Raw genomic sequence first — 22,114 nt, 5'->3', positions numbered from 1 at the left:
CATGCTTTTTGGCTTTGGAAATTCCCAGTCAAACATTGCTGTTACTTAGAAATGATAGGTGATCCCCTTACTCCAAGTCATTCGAGTCTAATTTAGGAGTAAGGAAGAGCCTCTGCATAGAGCTCTACATTGAGGAGAACGAGAGAGGGGACTTCAAATGCAGCCCCTTACATCACCAAAGGGGCACACATACTGTTAAGTTTTTTTTGTAATGCTACAGAAAATCATCAGAGACATTGAACATACTACGGAAGATGGTCATAGCCAGTAGGCATGCAGCAGGAGACTGCTAGAAACTAGGAACAATTTATAAGAGACCGATAGAGATCCCTGGCATTATAGTCCCATTACAAGTCCAGGGGTGGATCCAGGGGGGGCAACGGGGCTATTGGCCAAGACCACCGCCCCCCCCCCCCCGAGAAATTAGTGACAGGCGGGTGGATCAGTCAGAAGGGCCGGCGGGTGAGCCTGTGGATCAGTTAGCCGGCAGGAGAGTCGGCAGATCAGTTAGCGGGCCGGCGGGAGAGCCAGCGGATCATTTAGTGAGCCGGTGGATCAGTTAGCGTGCTGGCGGGTGAGCAGGCGGGCAGGGGAGCAGAGAGATGACATTATCTCTCACCGCCCGCCCTGCATCACCGCTCTCCTGCCCTCACTGTACATCATCTCTCTGCTGCCTGCCTTCATGCTGGGACACAGAAAGTGAGAATCTGCACCGTGTAGCTGTGGCAAGTGACAATCTGCATCTGGTGGCAAGGTGACGTGGCATGTGACACAGCAAGTGACAATCTGCAACGTATGGCAGGTGACGTGGCAAGTGACAATCCGCACCTTGTCACAGGCAGGTGACGTGGCAAGTGACAATCCGCAATGTGTGGCAGGTGACGTGGCAAGTGACAATCCACAATGTGTGGCAGGTGACGTGGCAAGTGACAATCCGCAATGTGTGGCAGGTGACGTGGCGAGTGACAATCCGCAATGTGTGGCAGGTGACGTGGTGAGTGACAATCCGCAATGTGTGGCAGGTGACGTGGCGAGTGACAATCCGCAATGTGTGGCAGGTGACAATCCGCACCTGTGAAAGAAATAAACCAAATCATTTAGCAAGTAGAAACTAGTTTTAATGTAAACATTTTCTCCACTGTCCCTAAGTAAGCACCTAGGCAAGGAAAACACTGACTACTGGCTGTTCGGGCCTGAGGGCTGCACCATAGGCACCAAATGGCCACAGGTAGGACACCAGGGCTCTACATACAAACATAACATTGAAATTATTTTAAAATGTTTCTTTTTTTTTTTTTAGTACAGAACTTCAATATTTGAAAAGGACACTATATTTCTTTTTCACGTAGAGTAATAACTGTGCTCTAATATACAAACATTTTTGTATGCAGATACAATGCCGTGTCTGGCCAATGGGTACAGGATGATGTGCTAATCAAAATGGCTTCTCAGGTAAGTGATCTCAGTCTTTCTTTTTCGAGTCTGTTGCAAGAGCTTCTGAAATTTAAATGGACTCACTCTTGGCTCGCTCTGATCTTCTGATTCTGAAAGAATTGTATGTTGGAAATCCAAAGGTGCCAATTGGTTTCTACATCTAATTGATTGGTTACCTTGAGCAATATACCTAACTTTATGGCCAGACTCTTTCAGTCGTGAGGCCTATAGTTTGTATCTGGTCAGGCCTTGCCTTAAATGTGTTAAGATATGTAAAAAAAAAAAAATTACCTGAGATGATTATTATTAAATTCTACTGTTTTAGTTCATTATATAGGTTATTTATAGTCTTTTTAAAGTAAACCTAGAATCAGGCAACTTTTTAGTATGTGTGAAACAAGTCAGTTGTAAATGATATAGAATAGACAGTAGGCATTTTGCGGCTGCTTGTTGGCCTAGGCTTATTTTTCATCTATTCCACAGTGCCGTGTGGCTGCAAGGTGGCCACCATATCGGTGAAGGTGCAAGCTACCACCACCCAGTTCCATCTGTTCTCAACTTAGTCCCCTGACAGTCGTCAAAGTTCTGTGATCAGAAGTAGGAGTGGGCAGCATGTGCTGCTGATGATGTCAAGCACCAACAGTTTCCTGTGGGCGAGAAGAATAGAGAGTGCCTAGGCACCTGAGCATTTTGCAGCTCTAAGCTCCAAAATGCTCAACATACAAAATCTCATGGTTTTAGCTGTGTCTCTTCACGCCTCTTCACACTTGAGTATAGTGTTGCGTAAAACTTGTAATACAAAAAAAGTACACAAGCTTTTTTTGAGCTACAAACGTAGTGTTTTTGCCCCCCAAAGACTTCAGTTTTAACTTCTAAAAGCACAAACGCAAGAAGATGCGCAAAAACACCCCTATGGCAAGTTTTTATTCTCTAGTAACTAAAAAAGTTGTGTATGTGTGATTATGAGTACTTTAAATTTATGGAAGAGCCAAATCTACGAGTTAGTGTTTTAACAGTGCTTTGAAACAAGGAGCCAAGCATTATGGTTTTGGGTCATCGAAAGCCACTTTTTATGAAATCCTGTTGAGATTGAGTGTTATATAATGCACACTTTTATTGTACATTCTGTGTAACTGATTTAATCCCCAGAAAAAATGTAAATGGTTTTCCCAGTATATACTAGGAAAGAATATACATTGATAAACATTGCAGTTAAGCTCTTGTTTTATATAATATATATATATATATATATATATATATATATATATATATATATATATATATATATATATATATATATTTATTTATATATAGTTTTGCCTTGAAGAATAATCAGCTAATAGCATTGTACAATACACAACATACAAATAGAATTCATAAGCCTTAATGCATTCATTCATATCCATTGTTTCTGTTTATATCAGGCATTTGGCCGAGGTGCAATGAGAGAATGCTACCGGACGTAAGTATAGGTTCCTCATTTTACCCCAACAAAAATATTTTACCCCAACAAAAATTTTTATGTATTTTTTTTATGTACTGTAATACATAAAACTAATGGAAGTTAGTGCTTGCACAACATCTTCCATGAATTGCAATGTAGGGTAATCATCTTTTATCATAATATTACATATGTGTACTCGGTGTTGCTGTAAAATTTAATGTTTGGGAAAATGTATATAAAAATAAATTCTCACTTTCTACAACAAAGTTTATATATATATATATATATATATATATATATATATATATATATATGAGTATCTCACAAAAGTATAGTGTGTTTTATTATATCTTTTCATGTGACAACACTGAAGAAATTACTCTTTGCTACAATGTAAAGTAGTGAGAGTACAGCTTGTATAACAGTGTAAATTTGCTGACCCCTCAAAATAACTCAACACACAGCCATTCATGTGTAAACCACTGGCAACAAAAGTGAGTACACCCCTAAGTGAAAATGTCTAAATTGGGGCCAAAGTGTCAATATTTTGTGTGGTCACCATTATTTTCCAGCACTGTCTTAATCCTCTTGGGCATGGAGTTCACCAGAGCTTCACAGGTTGCCACTGGAGTCCTCTTCCGCTCCTCCATGACGACATCACGGAGCTGGTGGATGTTAGAGACCTTGCGCTCCTCCACCTTCCATTTGAGGATGCTCCACTGATGCTCAATAGGGTTTAGGTCTGCAGACATGTTGGAATACTGCCCTGCGGCCCAGTCTCTGAAGCAGGAGATCATGCTCTGCTTCAGTATGTCACAGTACATGTTGACATTCATGGTTCGCTCAATGAAATGCAGCTCTAGACCATGACACTCCCGCCACCATGCTTGACTGTAGGCAAGATACACTTGTCTTTGTACTTTTCACCTGGTTGCCGCCACACACGCTTGATACCATCTGAACAAAATAAGTTTATCTTGGTCTCATCAGACCACAAGACATGGTTCCAGTAATCCATGTCCTTAGTTCCCTTGTCTTCATCAAACTGTTTGTGGGCTTTCTTGTGCATCATCTTTAGAAGAAAAGAGCCATGCAGACCAATTTGATGCAGTGTGCGGTATATGGTCTGAGCACTGACAGGCTGACCCCCCACCCCTTCAACCTCTGCAACAATGCTGGCAGCACTCATACGTCTATTTTCCAAAGTCAACCTCTGGATATGACGCTGAGCACATGCACTCAACTTCTTTGGTCGACCATGGTGAGGCCTGTTCTGAGTGGAACCTGGCCTGTTAAACTGCTGTGTGGCCTTGGCCACCATGCTGCAGCTCAGTTTCAGGGTCTTGGCAATCTTCTTATAGCCTAGGTCAGGGATATGCAATTAGCGGACCTCCAGCTGTTGCAAAACTACAAGTACCATCATGCCTCTGCCTCTGGGTGTCATGATTGTGGCTGTCAGAGTCTTGCTATGCCTCATGGGAGTTGTAGTTCTGCAACAGCTGGAGGTCCGCTAATTGCATATCCCTGGCCTAGGTCATCTTTATGTAGAGCAAAAATTCTTTTTTTCAGGTCCTTAGAGAGTTCTTTGCCATGTTGAACTTCCAGTGACCAGTATGAGAGAGTGAGAGCAATAACACCAAATTTAACACACCTGCTCCCCATTCACACCTGTAATGAGTCGTATGACACCGGGGAGGGAAAATGGCTAATTTGGACATTTTCACTTAGGGGTGTACTCACTTTTTTGCCAGTGGTTTAGACATTAATGGCTGTGTGTTGAGTTATTTTGAGGGGACAGCAAATTTATACTGTTATGCAAGCTGTATACTCACTACTTTACATTGTAGCAAATTGTCATTTCTTCAGTGTTGTCACATGAAAAGATATAATAAAATATTTACAAAAATGTGAGGGGGGTACTCACTTTTGTGAGATACTATATATATCTATATATATCTATATATATATAGATATATATAAAATGTGTGTGTGTGTATATATATATATATATATATATATATATATATATATATATATATACACACACACAGTGGGGATGGAAATTAGTCAGACCCCCTTAAATTTTTCACTCTTTGTTATATTGCAGCCATTTCCTAAAATCATTTTTTTTCCTCATTAATGTACACACAGCACCCGTTTTTCTTTTTTTAATAAATCTGCAAAAATGTCAACAATTCTGTGTTTTTCTGTCAATATGGGGTGCTGTGTACATTAATGTACATTAATGAGGAAAAAAAATAAAATGTAAAATATATTAATGATTGTTATTGCTTTAAAGTACACCTGTGAAGCTGCTAAACTTGCAAGGGGAGCCTTCCTTTGGAGACGCGTGGGACTGCTACTATTTCTTAATGGCATCCACATGCATTTGAAACCTCAGCACGTTTGCGTTTGTGGGCTTTTGCACCATGTCAATTCCCTTCAGCTGCGGTTTAAAAATGGTGCGGGAACTTTTTTCCACAGTGGCCCATTCAAATATATGCAGAGCCACATAGAAGTGAACCGAGCCCAAAATAGAAGGAACCAGAGGCTTCGCTAGGGGGTGGCTATTGAGGCTATAGCCCCAAGTCTCTAGGGCAGGGGTCAGCACCTGGCCCGCCACCACTGAAAGCGGGCACCCGGCCTGCGGACATTATCACAGGGCTGTATGGGGGCTGTGCAGTGTAGTGGGGTGCAGGGGACAGTGGACACTACAGTGGGGGCTGCATTGCTGGGCACTGGTGAGGCTGCATAGATGGGCACAGCTGAGCCCTGCATTCTTTATGTAGCCAACTGTGGGGCTCTCTGGGGACCCTGATGTAAGGGGGGCTCTGAGGACCCTAATGTAAGTAGGGAGGCTCTCTAAGGACCCTGATGTAAGGGGGGGGTTTGGGGACCCTGATGTAAGTGGGGGAGGGCTCTCTGGGGACCCTGATGTAAGGGGGAATCCGCATTTAGATGTGTAACGATATTTTTTATACACACACACACACATATTCTATACATGTGTTTGCCTGCCCACCCAAGCATATGACTTGCTTTACTTCGCTGCTATGGGCTCTAGCCCCGGATCTTTTCTAGACCTAGCAACGCCCCTGGAAGGAACATAATTTCTTTTGAGTGTTTTATTTTTTTACTTTTCAGATATGAATCACAGTTCCATAGAGAATATTTAGACAGTGTTTAAATTGGGAACACAGCGACGCACCCCCCCTCTTTCACACTGGCTGGTCTTTACTACTGTTTACTTTATTTTCTAGTCAGTAGTGGGAAAATTACAGCTGCCATCTGATTGGCTAATATGTACAGCAGATGTTCTTTTTATTTTATTTTGTGTTTTTGCACTGTAATTATCCTCTATAGATTGGGTTTTCTTTTTAACTCCTTCCTAAAGGAAGTTCTATGGGATGAAGCAGCATAGAGATCTATAGCGCGTATATGGCTATATAAAGCGGCATCATAGCCAGAGAAAAGAAATCATTTTTCACATTAGTTAACAGTTAACTTTGTAATCTGCATTATAAAATTGGGCTTCTTTTAAACGTTATTATAATTATTATTTATGTCATATGTTTGTATAGCACGACACATTCGATTTTTTAAAGTGCATACAACTATTATTTCTGAATAGCATCTTGGTGGTCAGTCATAGCACATTCAGGAGCTTCATTTATATATGGGACCTTGAGAACTGATACCCAAAGTTACAGTTTGTATTGTGTATATATTATAGAATGCTTCTATCAAACAAGCTCTGTTGTTCTTCAGATAAAAGGGAACAAAGAATGAGTATGGTCAACCTTGCTAATTGTGTATTATCTATCAAAGGCTTATGCAATGACCCCAAACAGGTTTTTAAACCAGATACCAGTTGTTTATTACAGTCTTATAAGATGCTAGAGAATCTGAAGTCAGGTTGTCTACAACTAGTCATAGAGGGTTGGAATTTTGGTTGATTTGTGCTGAATCAGCTGAAATTTGAGACTTGGGTTGCCCTGTTGGAAATTTTTTGACTGTTCAGGTCTAAATACAATAGCAGTCAGAGATTTCTTTCTTAACATGGGTGGGAGAATTGATTGACTTCTTTTGTTTAGCCCCACATTCTACACCTGTATGGCTAGCTTTATTTTGTTTTTTGTTTTCTCAGTGTGAATAAACAGCAATTCATCATAAATGAATGAATGACCTATTGCATAATGCAAATAAAAAGTGACATTACATCCTTATTTAATGCTCCACTGTTTACAAATGCTGACTGTATACCTGCTTAAGGTTCAAGTAATTCAGGTTAAGTTGGCCATGCACAGTTTTTTTGTTTCCTTCAGCCAGTGGGCTGGATGAAATAAAAAACTGACAGATTCTTCATTCACACAAACCAGGTGGATAGAGGAATCCATTCTGCCGCCCCTGCCAGGACATTGTATTCTGAAAGTTGTTCTGGCTACTGTCAGAATGCACTAATCAGGGCTGTAGCCGCTGATCAAGAAAAGTTTTCCAACATTCTTCTTCGACAGATGTCAAGCAAACAATCAACTTCTGTTGAGCGGGGATGGCCACAATGTCGATAAGTTTATGACCAGCTTTAGATTGTAACCTTTATGCTAGGCTCAAACCTTTTGCTTTTTTGTGGCCCACGTTTACGTGGGCACAGCATCCAGTTCAAATGAACCCATTTGCACCTTTTCAAAAGCACGACTGCTAAGAAATCCCATGGTCTTTTTGACAATGCGATTTCCCTGTGGTTCCCGCAAATGCGTTGCATTTTTACATGCGCGGGGTGCCATTCAGATTGAATGCCAGCCTTGCGCTTCTCCTAAGAGGTTACGGGTGCGGGAATCGCTGTGATTCCCACGCCTGCATCCATACGCAGAAGTGTGTGAACTAAGCCTTAAAGGGGCCCTGACAACTTTTCTCACTTCTGTATTTAATCAATGCTATGAGAGAAGAAGCAAGGCTTATACTTATTACTAGCTTCTCTAGTGAGTCTACATCTTTTTTTTGGGGGGGGGGGGGAGAAGTTAAGCTGGCCATAGATGATTTATTTTTTCACTTAAAGCACAAGCAAGGTGGATGGAGGAATCCCCCCACCAGGTCATTATATTCTGAAAGTGGGACTCTCTGCTGTCAGAATACATTGATCAGCAGCTGCAGCCACTGATTGTCAGAAATTTTCCAACATTCCTGTTTGACAAAAGTTGATATAATGAACGACTTCTGCCAAACAGGGACGGCTACACATGAATCAGAATTCAGCCATTCCCTGCTGAACCAGTCGAATTTTTATCCATCTATTGCCATCTTTACAGGTGCCACTAGAGTCATGCCAGTCTGCCATTTCTGGACACATCAGATCCTTGTTTCTATTCCTGTTGTTGCTCCCCCTATTCTCAGTCACCATGACACTAGCACATTTCTTTAGCCTTAGCACAGATTTAGAATGTGTCTTTTGACTGTGAAGGAATACAAAGGGGGGTGGCAATAATGAGCAGCGAGGTGACATAAGGATCAGATTTCGGATTTTAATGATTCCATCTTTACCACCTCCTGTCTGCAGGTCTTGAGTTTCCTGTTAATTGATTTTTATTTGTTTCACACTGTAGAGAAAGCAGCTGGAGAGGTAAGACTCCATAAAAGTGGGTAAAACGACAAATTCTGCATGAGAATTTTTCCACTGAAATCTGCAGAAGATATACAAACCCAGCATCATCTTTAAGCTAGCCATACATTCATCATGTTTGTTTCATTTAACCTTGCAGCTGATTGAAAAAAAATGAACAGATCCTTCCTTCTACCCGATAAAGCCCGAATGGACAAATCTCCCATTGAGGGCATTTTATTCTGGCAGCCAGTGCTGGCAGCTATCAGAATACCGTGGGCTCTGCAAAACGGTAATTGCAGCTGATTCAGCCAAGAGCTATCCGCCGGGCCCCTTCGATTTTTGGGATCGAAGCATATTTATTCCGGTTCATTAGAAACTTGCCGAAATTCGATGAATGGCCAATTTTAGGTGGAAAAGTAATTGTAGAGATATATTGATTTAAGGGTTTATACTCCCAATACAATGTTGACAAACTACTGAAGTAAATCTTGATTCTGATTATACATACGTTGTAATAATTTCTCTAACTTTTCCATATTCCCAGGAAGAAGTTGTCTAATTTCTCTCACAGTCAGCAGTGGAAAAGTGCTTATAACTATGTAGCCAAGCGGTACCTAGAGACTGTAGACAGGGATGTCTATTTTGAAGATGTCCGACTTCAAATGGAGGCCAAGCTATGGGGGGAGGAGTACAACCGGCATAAACCACCAAAGCAGGTAGGATTTGTTTATTGTCCTGGGAACTATTTATGTGTCTCACTTTGTATATGCCATTTAAAAACAAAGACGGACATGCTCCTATTAAGTTTTTCTACTCATCTCTGTGGATTTTGTTAATAGACATGCACACCCTGTTTTTCAAGATGCTGCTGTGGTTTATGGAGTCGTTAACTGTGATATTTTCCAGCACTGGGAGAACTTACACAAGCACATGGACCTGGGTGGGGGAGGGGCGACAATATACTCTGCACTGGTAGCATGGACCTTCAAGCATTTTTTCTGTGCTCACAGCAGGGCCCAGGACAAGGGGTGGGCAAGAGGGACAGTTGCCCAGGACACAGCAGTAGAAACATGCAAGCTCCAGATTATTGGCTGGCAACCAGTGGGCCACAGCTTCATGTATGCTCTAACAGTTACTGCTGTCAAACTGTCCCCCAACATGCCCACTTTCCACCCACAGCTGGCGCGAAAAACACACCAGGGATGTGCAACTATCTTCCATTTGCTAGAAAGCAAGCAATTGGCCACTCATGTGCAGTGCACACTCCATGCCAACCATTTACAGCCAAAGCAAGGTGCAGAGAATGGATACAGGGTGGTACATCTATTCTATGGCATGCATTACTAGTAGGGGAGGGGGCGCAGCTTAGCATCCTTACCCTGGCCACTGGATGAACCAGTTCCACTACTGGCTCATTGCGAAGGTCCTTGCAAGCCTTGTTAAGCAGAGGTCATCTGAAACCTTATCACACAAATAGTGTCACCTTATTCACATAAGTGTAGCAGGGAAACCTCCAATTAGGTAAATAAACAGTGATGATAGGGGGCAATAATGGATAATTGAGTGCAAGGAGACAGTTCCCCAAAACGTTCAGTCGCCTACCAGTGAAGGCCCATAAGAGATCGAGGCTGAACAGCAGTGTCACCAGTACTTCAATGTGGTGGACATGGGGGACTGGATAGGTGATATTCACATAAGTGTTGTTTAGAGCCATATGATTGGGTTGTCACATGGTGGAATACTAATATCACTCTTTCGTGGTGTCTGAGAGGGAAGATATGGTTCTAGTTTCTGTGTCTTTTGGAAAATGTTCAAAAAACATTAAAGTGGACCTGAAGACAAAAAAAAAACAAGATTTGCTATTTTTAGGGAAAATCGTAAAACTGTATTTTATTTCTTGAATCCCTCCTGAGAAAAAGCAGGGCACTAGTATATGAGTGTTCCAAGTTCTACCTACAGCCTCTTCTCTGTATTTCTGAAGGTGAGAGCTAAGGCACTCCTGCCTCTGACTGTGCTAGTTGTGGGGGATTTGTAGTGAGATTTGGGGATGTCGCTACTGTGATGCACACTCTTCTGCTTGCTGTGGGCTTCGATATGAGAAAGCAAAACTTTGCCTGCATGCAGTTTTGAAAACCGCACCAAAAACACAGCTATCCATTGAAATGAATTGGTGCATTTTTGAGTTGCATGTTCGTTTTTTACAGGTGCAGGCAACCCAAAAATGCACCAGAAACACACAGGAAATGCATCTGAAACACAGCAAAATCAGGGAAAAAATGCATATGCGTTTTTACTGCGATTTCGTTACAAAGCAGTGTGAAAGGGCCCTAAACCTTGCAGTGCATGGGCACTGCCTCACTCGCGCCACACACGTGTCGATTAAAAATAGTCCCACTGGAGCGCCACATGCGCAGGCTGTACCAGTGGCAATATTTTCAATTGACACCTGCTCAGTGGGACTGGAGTTGGCTTCTACACATTGCAAGATTTAGACTATGCTGCCAGTGTTTCCCCTTTCTTGGAGGCAGACCCTCACACCAGGGACTAGCCACAGACAATGGGGACTAATGGTGACCTTATCTTAACTAGAAGGAAAAAACTGACAGTTCAAGGAGCCAGAAGATTGGGTAGAACTTCTCTGTTGTTTGTGGTGATAGCTGCCTAGTGTCCCCATTTCTGTAGGATATTTCTCTATTTTGCAGTTGAAGCTCCCATCTTAATTCAAGAAAAACCCCAAAAGTCAGGGAGCATCTCAAAATTTTCTATGGCAGGAGGCATATGAAGCCCATGTTTCTGAGCAATGTTGCCAATTCTGCTAGATTTCTATATACACATAGCTTTTAATTATGGTTTTTAGCATTTGTAAGGTGATTATTGTAGATGAGGCATAGCTTATGACCAATATGCCCTCATTTCGTTTTTCAGAAGGAACCAGATTTCGTTTTTCCTTGTACATTTCCAATGCTATCTTTTTTTGTGAAAATATTTACATTTTTTTTTAAGATCAGCTATGAAGTAACAATTTGTCTAGAAACAGTAATATGATATATTGGTTTACACAGCTTTTGGCAGACAGGTGAGAGAGCTGGGAATGTATAACTCATGACCTTGTGTTCTACTCACATTTTACCACACCTACTTGTCACTAGGGCTGGAGCAAAACAAGCTCTGAGGTCATTCAAATTGGGGAAATGGGAAGAAAAATAAATGTGTTTATAACATATTCAAGGTCTACCGTGTCATTAAAGAACCACAGCGATGTCAGTGGATTGGGGGGCAATGGTGCCATTTATATATGACACAGGTCCTCTTTACATTGATGTGAAAGTTGAACTTCAGACAACTCTAAAGAGGAAGTAAACTCTCTCAATCTGATGTTTCCTTTCATTTAGTCCATTATAATAAGTAATTATCAAACTATAGCCACTGTAATCCAGCCCAAATCGCATATTACTTACTGTTTTAAAGAAAATTTAAAAAAACTTGTTTCCAGGGGTTAGGCAGCGCCATCTTAAGTATTGTTTTCTGAGTCCACAGTGGAGTGTATTTCCGCCCTTACATTAAGCACTTCCTGTACTGTTAACCAAGCCTTCTCAATCCAATGTTATTATGGCAACCCTGCTTCCCTGCTAATAGCTGACTTTTTTATTTCATAGTATTTACTTGTGCCAATAATCTAGTGTTTGCCTGTGTCAGTCTTATCAGCTTCAGCTGATAAGGCTGCAGTAATGCTGTCCAATGCCCTGGTTTACATTCCATGTGATGTCACATGGGGTGTAGGAGGAAGCTCTGAGCAATTATGAAGTCTCCTGGGATTGCAGTGGTGTGCCGTAGGAAGTCCTGATAATAGATAAATGAGTACACAGAGTGTGCCGTAAATCAGGGGAGATCTGGGCATGCTCAGTTGCGTCATTCTAAAGAACATATAGGATTACAACAATACTAAGCAGGTAAGGAGATATCTATAAGCAGTGTTCATTAGGGTTTTTTATGCTGATTTACATGGGACAAAGTTGTGGGGGAGAGTTTACAACCACTTAAAGCGGAGTTCCACACAAAAATGGAACTTCCGCTTTTTGGAACCCTCCCCCCCTCCGGTGTCACATTTGGCACCTTTCAGGGGGGAGGGGGGTGCAGATACCTGTCTAAGACAGGTATTTGCACCCACTTCCGGCATAGACTCCCATGGGACCACTTGGGACGCGCAGCGCGACTCGCGCATGCGCAGTAGGGAACCGGGAAGTTAAGCCGCAACGCTTCACTTCCTGATTCCCTCACCTAGGATGGCGGCGGCAGCTGCCGAGAACCGAGCGGGTTCTCGGCGTCCCCTGCCGACATCGCTGGACCCCGGGACAGGTAAGTGGCCATGTTTTAAAAGTCAGCAGCTGCAGTATTTGTAGCTGCTGGCTTTTAATATTTTTTTTTTTTGGCGGTGTGGGTGAACCCCCGCTTTAATGCACCCATTAATGTAGCTGTATGTATTGTTCCGTGCAAGCAGTTTGAGTACATGAAAGTGGTTTGATGTCAGCCACCTGTAATAGTTAGGATAATTTTAATTACTTTGAGCAATAATAGAGCTTATTCAATTAACAGTACATGGAGCAAAGTGTTGTTACCTATACAAGCCAATCAGAATTCACTTTCCTGAATCCAGATCAGGACAGTTTAGGTTCAGATTAATTCCTATTGGTCCTGTATTTTGCACTCGGCAGGTGAATTTGAACAGTTTGCTCATGCACATGGGCACATGGCTTCATACAATGTAAATTGCAGGTGTTTTTTAAGTGCAGTGGTGCCGACAGGGCCTCCTTTAGTTCAATTTGCCCTTGATTCAGCAGAAATTGGCCATAATTTGAACTGTCTATGGTCACCCTGACAACAGTTGCATAAGAATATCAGCAATATAGGGAAGAACTTTGTTTTTACTGAGTCACATGACTTATTGCATTGTGAAAAAGAGGAGCAGTAGAGCACAACCACCTTATTTTATTTTGACAAAACAGGGAACAGAGCCTGCATACGTATTCTGTGTATATGGCTCCTATGAGTATGCATACTGTAGGTGTATACTTCCAAAAGAACCCCAGAATACAGTATTTAGTACAAAACCACTGATCTGTGGCGTGGCTCAGGTGTTGTGAATAGATTTGTGTCAAGAAAATAATAAGAAATTGTAGCCAGTTTTGTTCTGACCAATACCCATGATAAATTCCTCCGAATTGGAAGCCTTTGTTACCTTACTCCATGGTTCAGTAAATCTCTATTGACCATTTAATTCCAGAGAGGTCTGATCTCCTGGGGCCCCTTCCCTTCCTTCATCTCTATGTCCCCTTTTTGCACCCCCTTTTTTTTTCATCTTCTTCCTAGATCTACAACCTCCTCCCTGTATATTCCCAAATAATTCTTTCTGGGTTTTATATCTTTGCTCTTTGGCTACATCTAGAAAACGACTATGACCCTTGTCCCCCGACTTATCTCACACTGTACAGATTGTCATTGTTGTTACATCATTGTTATCTCTGTATAATTATGACTGTCTGGTCATGTCCTCATCTTTGTTTACTTCTTAATGAACACTTGCAGAAGAAATTGCAGTAAGATTTAATGTGATAGGTCCACTTTAAAGTGGTATTAAACCCAAAGGCAAACATTTAGTATATTGGAGCTTATCATTTCTTTGATGTGATGGCTGCATTCATTTTCTTTTTTTTAACCTAGAACACACTATTAGTTGAACGAAATAAAAAAAAAAAAAACCTGTCAGCTCCGGTCGGAGCTGCGAGGTTGGTTCAGCGATCTCCCCTGCTAAGCTGTTGTGTTCTGACAGGGGAACGGCCCCTCGCCAGAACTCTCTGATCAGTGCTCTCTGCCTTTGGCTAAGAGCCCCGATTGGGAATTGGTTGGTTGCTGGTTTTCCAGCATGCACGAACAGATCAACATACACAGGGGCTGAACGCCGGACATTTTTTTTTTTTTTTTGAACCGGCTGTTGTCTCCTAACATTCGACCCATGTGTACCTGGTTTTAGGCTTTCTTTCTTCTATTTTTATCTGGTTATCCAAGTCTGTTGTTTTTCAAAAGACCAAGCTCTCCAGCAGAATGTATCATTTACAAAGATGAGATAAACCATTTAACACTGGCAGGGGTGCTTACAATGATTGGGATAAAGGTTTTACAAACAAACATTTTTTTTGTTTGCTGTAACTGCTTATAAAATATTAGCTGGAGTTTAGCTACAATTTGTTAGTGTATTCAAATCTGCTAGTAGATAGACTCTCCACAGACTAACAATGCTACTGTCCAAATGTTCCCCCTGTTCCCCTTCATCTAGAGTGGAGGCACTCTGATACAGGAGGTGTGTTTCACCTGGTTACTTCCACCAGGTGAAAACAGAGGGGAAAAAAGCCTAAAAAAAAGAAAATGAATGCAGCCACCACATGTAATGATTGGTAAGCTGCAATATATTACATTTTTGGTTTTGGGTCCAATACCACTTTAAGTCGATGTTAGCACAGAGCTGTTTAACCCCCTTAGCGGTAATCCCGAGTGTGGCTCGGGATGGATTTTCGATACCAAAAGCGGTAACCCCGAGCCACACTCGGGATCACATCGCAGGATCCAGGCAAAGTTACTTACCTTGTCCCCAGGATCCTGCGATGTCTCCTCGCTGTGTGTGCGAGCTGTCCTCTGCCGGATCTATCACCGTGCTGAGCTCCGTTCCCTGCGAGTATTGCGACGCACGGGGACCGAGCACGGCGCCAAATTCAAAAAGTTGAAAACACATTACACATACAGTACACTGTAATCTTACAGATTACATTACTGTATCACATTATTTCACCTCCCTTTTGTCCCTAGTGGTTTGTCCAGTGCCCCGCATGCGTTTTTAAATTATAAATACTGTTCTTTCTGCCTGGAAATTTCAGTGTTTTTAATTTGATTACATTATTGAATATTTTTTATTATTATTATTTGTTATTATTTATAGTTATTTATTATATTATAATTTATGATTTCGTGTTTCAAACTTTATCATACCCGGGATCAGTGTTGCCAACCTACCAGACTGAATTTTACTGACACAACACCCAAAATTTACTGGCACAGCCACGTTTTTACTGGCATATCCAGAAGTTAAAAAATGGCAGTTTTAAGTGCAAATTTCAGTTTTTAGGCTACAAACAAGTACAATATGCAATTAGCAAAGTGATCTAAGGTAGATATTAAGGCAAAAACATATTTCTTATTTTATTTTCGATTTAGTAAATAAGTAGCTGAGGGACAGGAATCGTGAGGGCAAGAAATTAAAATGGGCGGCACACACACACACACACACACGGAATTTACTCTCACAGTGACACTGACAGCAGTGTGCAGCAGCACAGATGATGATGGCATCTCACCAACATGTCCCCTCCTGAGACCCTCTCTCTCCATGCCAGGTGGTCCCTTCAGTCCACTCCCGATATGTCTTCCTCCCATTCCGCAGACCTGCACATGAGCCTCCAGCTGCTCTGTTCCCTTGCACCATGACTTCACGTGACACACTGCTGGCACAATCCGAACACACTGTAGCAGGCACTCGAATGGTCTCAGCCAAGCGTCACAGCCATATTTTTTACTGGCTTCCTTTTTCTTTCACTGGCATTTACTGGCAGGAGAAAAGTGCCCATTTTTTACTGGCTGCCAGTAAAAATACTGGCGGTTGGCAACACTGCCCGGGATGTCTACTAGACTCTTGTTTGGACAGATTTAAGTGTGTTATTCCCAAGAATTACAGGCCTACAATATAAAACACCAAATTTCCATACAAAACATTGTACTGCTTTGAGCATCAAAAATCTGAACTAATTATACAGCCAGGGAGGTTAAAACTGATTTGAAGACAATCGAGTTCATTGAGAAGCTTTCGATTTGCTTGGCTTGACTTGGGCTAACGCTTGCTAAATGTTTTTGTCCTGTGTGGAGTGATTTTGACACCTATTATGACAGTTCCTTTAGGCCCCTTTCACACAGGCTTTCCTATCAGGTCTGCCTGTCAGTTTATCAGACGGACCTGATCGGAGCCTCTATTCACTCTCATGGAGCAGCGGATGTCAGTGGTAACATGTCCGCTGACACCCGCTGCTATCTAATCCGATCCTGTCTGTGAAATCCAGACGAATGGTCACCCTATTTTCCATCCGTCTGGCAGACGGGATTGGGTGAAAATGGACAGGCGGTCCATTTTCATCTGATCTCTCCATAGAAGAGAGCGGGACTCTGACATGTCTGTCTCAGCACAATGAGCAGAGACGGACCTGTCATTCGCCTGCTCAGCGGGGATCAGCAGATCGATCCCCCGCTAAAAAAAGCGGAGTCTGCCAGGCGGACCGCCTGTGTGAAAGGACCCTTAAGAGATTTCTACCCCTTGCTCAAGTAGTGATCTGGGGTCATAATGGTGGTCTGCCATTTCTTACCTGTGTATGGGGGTATTGGAGTGTATATGATTGTCCAAAATTGTGTGTATATTGTACTCTCTTTTAATTTTTTTATTGTTGAGTAAATGCAGTTCTTTCCCATCATTGTAAACATATGGTCCAAGTATCCATGTTTGGTCTTGTAGTATTTTGCTTATGCTGTATACACACGATCGGACATTCCGACAACAAAATCCTGGATTTATTTCCGACGGATGTTAGCTCAAACTTGTCTTGCATACACACGGTTGCACAAATGTTGTCGGAAATTCCGAACGTCAAGAACGCGGTGACGTACAACATGTACGACGAGCCGAGAAAAATGAAGTCCAATAGCCAGTACGGCTCTTCTGCTTGATTCCGAGCATGCGTGGAATTTTGTGCGTTGGAATTGTGTACACACGATTGCAATTTCCAACAACGGATTTTGTTGTCGGAAAATTTGAGAACCAGCTTTCAAATTTTTGTGTCGGAAATTCGAACAACAAATGTCTGATGGAGCCTACACATGGTCGGAATTTCCGACAACAAGCTCCCATCGAACATTTGTTGTTGGAAATTCCGACCATGTGTAAGCGGCATTACACTTTGCTGCTATTACACCCAGCTAGCAGAAAACTTGCTCTGTTCAGACTTGACTCTTTTTGGGCATCTCCCTTTATGTTCTGGTGTATGTTAAATTATAGAGCGTCTCTCCAGTTATAGCCTGTAATGTAAGCAAGTGAGAACTGACAGCTGATTTTCCTTGGGGCATTGTACATATTGTACAGCGGTATATAAACAGATCCTGTAGGCCATGTTTTTTTTTTTATTTTGGTCTTCTGAGACGTGGTATACGTGAGGCAGCAGATTGTGCGCTGACTTGTTTACATTCTATATTCTGCTCCTCCTGAAACGTGAGTCTGAGAGCGAGGAGAATGGCTGCTGCAGCATGTGATCACTGTTCACAGCCTGGTCTATCCAGTCTGCTCTGCTGTGTACAATGAGACATCTAATCATTCCTACAGATAACAAGAACAACTCGCCTCCCTCTTTGATGATTGTTTGACTGCTCGTTATCTTAGGCATATATCAAAGCATTTCAAACTGCAAATCCATGATAAACATCACACGTGTATTCTGCATGTTTCATTAAAAAAACTAAGTCATAAGAGATCTCATTTTTAGAACGCCATGTGGCCAACGGGTCTATTTTAGCCCACTGTAGTGGTGTATGTTAGAATGAAAGCATGTATTTTAATATATACATCCGGTCCTGAAGAGTATAGTGTTTATATTTATTATTTGGGACACAGCTGTAATTGTATCCTAATTATTAATTTACAAATGTGCTTTTAAAACTTAATTTCATTTTTATAGTACAAATGTGTGCTTTTGTATATGTTAAATGTCTAGAATATAGTGTGATGTCATTACATGATGGTATATTCTTTTACAAAGATTTTATTATTTTCCAAAGAACAGTAGAGTAATATCATACATGTCATTTTATACACGTTCTCAATTCACCTAAGGGATAAATAAAAGAATATTGGGGTGTCATCTCACAACATCAATATCAAAGTACAGAGATGCATATGCATAAGAAATCATTGCAACAGTACGAATAGTATATGAACCTGTAGTGAACTTTAAATAGGATGACAGTATAAGAGGGACGTATAACAATACAGACATTATGAATATTTATCTATGATTGGCAATAAAAAGTCTTATTTGATTCTATACATACCCCTACTTTCCCCCTGTCATAGCTCCTTTCCTCTATACCTCCCTCTCTTGTCACCCCCCAAAACAAGTTTAATGCATCTAAATGCACCTAAGTGCTAGGCGCGTTTAGCTCTTGAGCATTAAATAATTTTAATGCCCAGAATAAATGATTATTCTAGCCAATTAAATGATTTAACGCCCAAGAGCTTGGTGTGGCTTAATGCGCTACACGAGTCTACAAGCGTTTTTTCTCCTATAGCTCTGCTGCCAGGAGGAAAGGCATCTAGGAGATTTAGCAAAACCTCCAGTGTGCACAAGGCCTAATAGTAATGCTCTTTAATTTGTATTTCTTGTTTATTTTTATTTTATTCATTTGTGCTCATTTATGTTTATTATGGTAGCATTTATGTGAGTATTTCTGATCTTGTTTGCTATTTGACTCAACAAATCTACATTGCTCAATTTGCAGTATGAGAAGTGTGGAGAAAGGCAGGAAGTCTCCAAAAGGGAATTTTTGTTAACATTATAGTCTTTTTATGTAACACATGAGCAACTGTAAGGTAAGGCATCATGCACATGGCTGTACGGGGTGCAGAGCCTGCGTAACTACTGTCCCAGGACTTGCAGCTGCCTTGTACAGCCATTGAGATGAATTAGAAGATGCGACTGTACGTGGTAATGCTCCAGGGTTGAGTAAAGCACATGCACGCACGTACCTATGGTCTGAACGCACACTATTTGTGTTCGGAACATACATCCATGTCATGTACTAATTATTTTTAATGGGCGGTTGTACACGACAGGTCTGGGTCAAGGGAGAGTGATTATGCAGGATCTGCACGCTGTAAAGACCCTATACAACCGTGTGCATGAAGCCAATCCTTGTATAACTTTACTATTTAAAATATACACAACTGAAAAAAAATGCCTTGTGAAAAATAATGTCATTGAAAATATTTTGTTGATGGATAGGGTTTTACTAAACACATTTGGACATACTGTACATCTGGGATCTCTTACCATTTTGTTGAAATGAAAACACTGAAAAAAAAAAATTCTCAGTATTAATACCAATTAATTTAACTTGGCTTCTAAAATACTGGATATAAATACCTGGTTTCTGAGTTTGTTTTGTGTGCTTTAAAAAAATCCCTTGCTCAGACACCAGAAGCATATTTTCAAAACTCCCTAACATACAGTGGAATGTCATCTAAAACTTTTGTAGCTTTCTCCACATATCTTGTCCAAGTGATACCCTTCTCAGGGTATGAGAGTAGTCATCGGATCAGGAAAAGTCAAGAAATCTCCCCAGCAGTGTCACAGTCAGCAATCATTGGTGAAGGTTCTATACATTCCTCACCATAGAGAAAAAAATGCTTTTATGGCTGTCTCTGTCTCCATTGGGGTATTTTCCCTAACATCCTCCCCTGTGATCCACAGTCATTGAGATTAAAAATCAGTAATCTCCTAAACAGGGACGCAAACAGCATAACAACTATTATAGTAGAACAAAGATGGTCTTTCATAGGTCAGTGAGTGGACCAGTGACAAGGGATGGATGCAAAACATAATGAACATTATAGACAGGGGAATCAGCATTGATTCAGACAGGTATGAATTTGGCACAGCATGATCATGACCAACCAAAGCACATTTCATACAACAAGGTTATATATATATATCTCCCAAAGTAACCTAGATTATAATCTTATTCTCAACCACTGTGCATGCTCTGGTATTGTAGAGTAATTGTTGGTTTTATTCTGACAGGTGGACATTGTGCAGATGTGTATCCTGGAGATGAAAGACAGACCTGGAAAACCATTGTTCCACCTTGAACATTACATTGAGGGCAAATACATCAAATATAACTCCAATTCTGGATATGTCATAGATGACAATATTCGGCTCACCCCACAGGTAAGCTTCCACAAAAACTGTAAGGTCCCATCCACATGAATGCATTGTGAAAGCAAAAATTGGTCTTTGAGGTGTTCAGATGAAACTTTGGCCACATTTTATCAATATAACAGAGTCCCGTGGATCATCGTTTCATTTTAGTACTTTCTATCAATGTGTAAGGGACCTCATCGGAAGTCCTCAGGCCCCTGTGTTGCCCCAGTTGTTGGCCTAGACGTCACACTATTTAACCATAACCTGCTGTATTTAATTTTTTACTAGAGCTGTTAGGAGGTAACCTGGGCTTGACACTTTGTAACACATCAACAATTTTGCCTTGTGAGGATTGTAGTTCTTCTTTAATATTACCTCCTTGGGTGTTTGTTACCCACTCATTTCTTGTAATGTACAATTATGTTTATTGCTGAACCACAAAAACAAATAAACTTTATTCCTAAATAAATAAAAAATATAACGGAGTCCCAGGGAGTCCCCATCACTTTCTTTGAAATTCTGCCTTCTTTCCTTTGCGACATCATAAATGGTGCAGAAAGCTACACTGACAATTTGCACATTTGCACATCCTCCAATTTGCACATTTCCCACTATGAACCTGAGAACACTGTTTTTTCAGCAAGTATCCCAGAAATGCACATTGCCTCTTGATGGGCTCCCACAGTCACATGATTTATAGTGACTCTGTCACTTCTTTCAAAAAGTAGCTCCCTACAATAAAGCACTGTGACTTCTTATCTCTCCAGCATCCATTGAGTCCAAACACCTCTATTTTCTAGTGCTGTGGCCTTCAGCAAAGCCTTGAAAGCCTATACATAACTGCTAGGGGTGCACCGAATGGAAATTTTGGTTCCGAAACCGAAAATGAAGGATGCACTAGGCCGAAAACAGATACCGAAAATAAACAGTTTTTAAAAAATATTTATATTTTTATATACAATTGTATTATATTCGACTTTTTAATTAATTTTATCAATTTAAATTAATATGAATTTATTGTTGGCCATTATTGGCACCTTTGGTGCAAGAAAAGCTCAAGAAAATTCAGTCCGCAGTCTCTAACCATCTGATACAGGAGATGGTCAGAGACTGCAGACATAATAAAGGAGATGGTCAGAGACTGCAGACATCGTACAGGAGTTGGTGAGAGACTGCAGATATAATAAAGGAGATGGTCAGAGACTGCAGATATACTACAGGAGACGATCAGAGACTGCAGATATACTACAGGAGATGGTCAGAGACTGCAGACATAATACAGGAGATGGTCAGAGACTGCAGACATGATACAAGAGATCAATGCAGCCTCACCAGTGCCTGTCAGATGCAGCCTGCCAGTGCCCGTCAGATGCAGCCTGCCAGTGCCCGTCAGATGCAGCATGCCAGTGCCCGTCAGATGCAGCCTGCCAGTGCCCATCAGATGCAGCCTGCCAGTGCCCATCAGATGCAGCCTGCCAGTGCCCATCAGATGCAGCCTGCCAGTGCCCGTCAAATGCAGCCTGCCAGTGCCCGTCAGATGCATCCTGCCAGTGCCCGTCAGATGCATCCTGCCAG

At 41.5% G+C, this 22,114-nt stretch overlaps 1 protein-coding gene across 3 annotated transcripts in view; it reads left to right on the top strand.

Moving 5' to 3' along the window:
• EEF2K (eukaryotic elongation factor 2 kinase) overlaps positions 1–22,114 on the top strand; it is a 142,856-nt gene that overhangs the window by 83,257 nt on the left and 37,485 nt on the right. For all 3 annotated transcript variants that reach the window (XM_073591041.1, XM_073591039.1, XM_073591042.1), the window contains 4 exons: positions 1,392–1,452; positions 2,859–2,896; positions 9,022–9,193; positions 20,417–20,566. In XM_073591041.1, the coding sequence (XP_073447142.1) occupies positions 1,392–1,452; positions 2,859–2,896; positions 9,022–9,193; positions 20,417–20,566 (421 nt within the window). The remainder of the gene's footprint in view (positions 1–1,391; positions 1,453–2,858; positions 2,897–9,021; positions 9,194–20,416; positions 20,567–22,114) is intronic.

The sequence above is a fragment of the Aquarana catesbeiana genome, linkage group LG06 (assembly GCF_042186555.1).
Source record: "Aquarana catesbeiana isolate 2022-GZ linkage group LG06, ASM4218655v1, whole genome shotgun sequence".
Taxonomy (NCBI): Eukaryota; Metazoa; Chordata; class Amphibia; order Anura; family Ranidae; genus Aquarana; species Aquarana catesbeiana.
The sequence above is the reverse complement of the archived record's forward strand: the minus strand, read 5'-3'. Positions and strand labels throughout refer to the sequence as shown.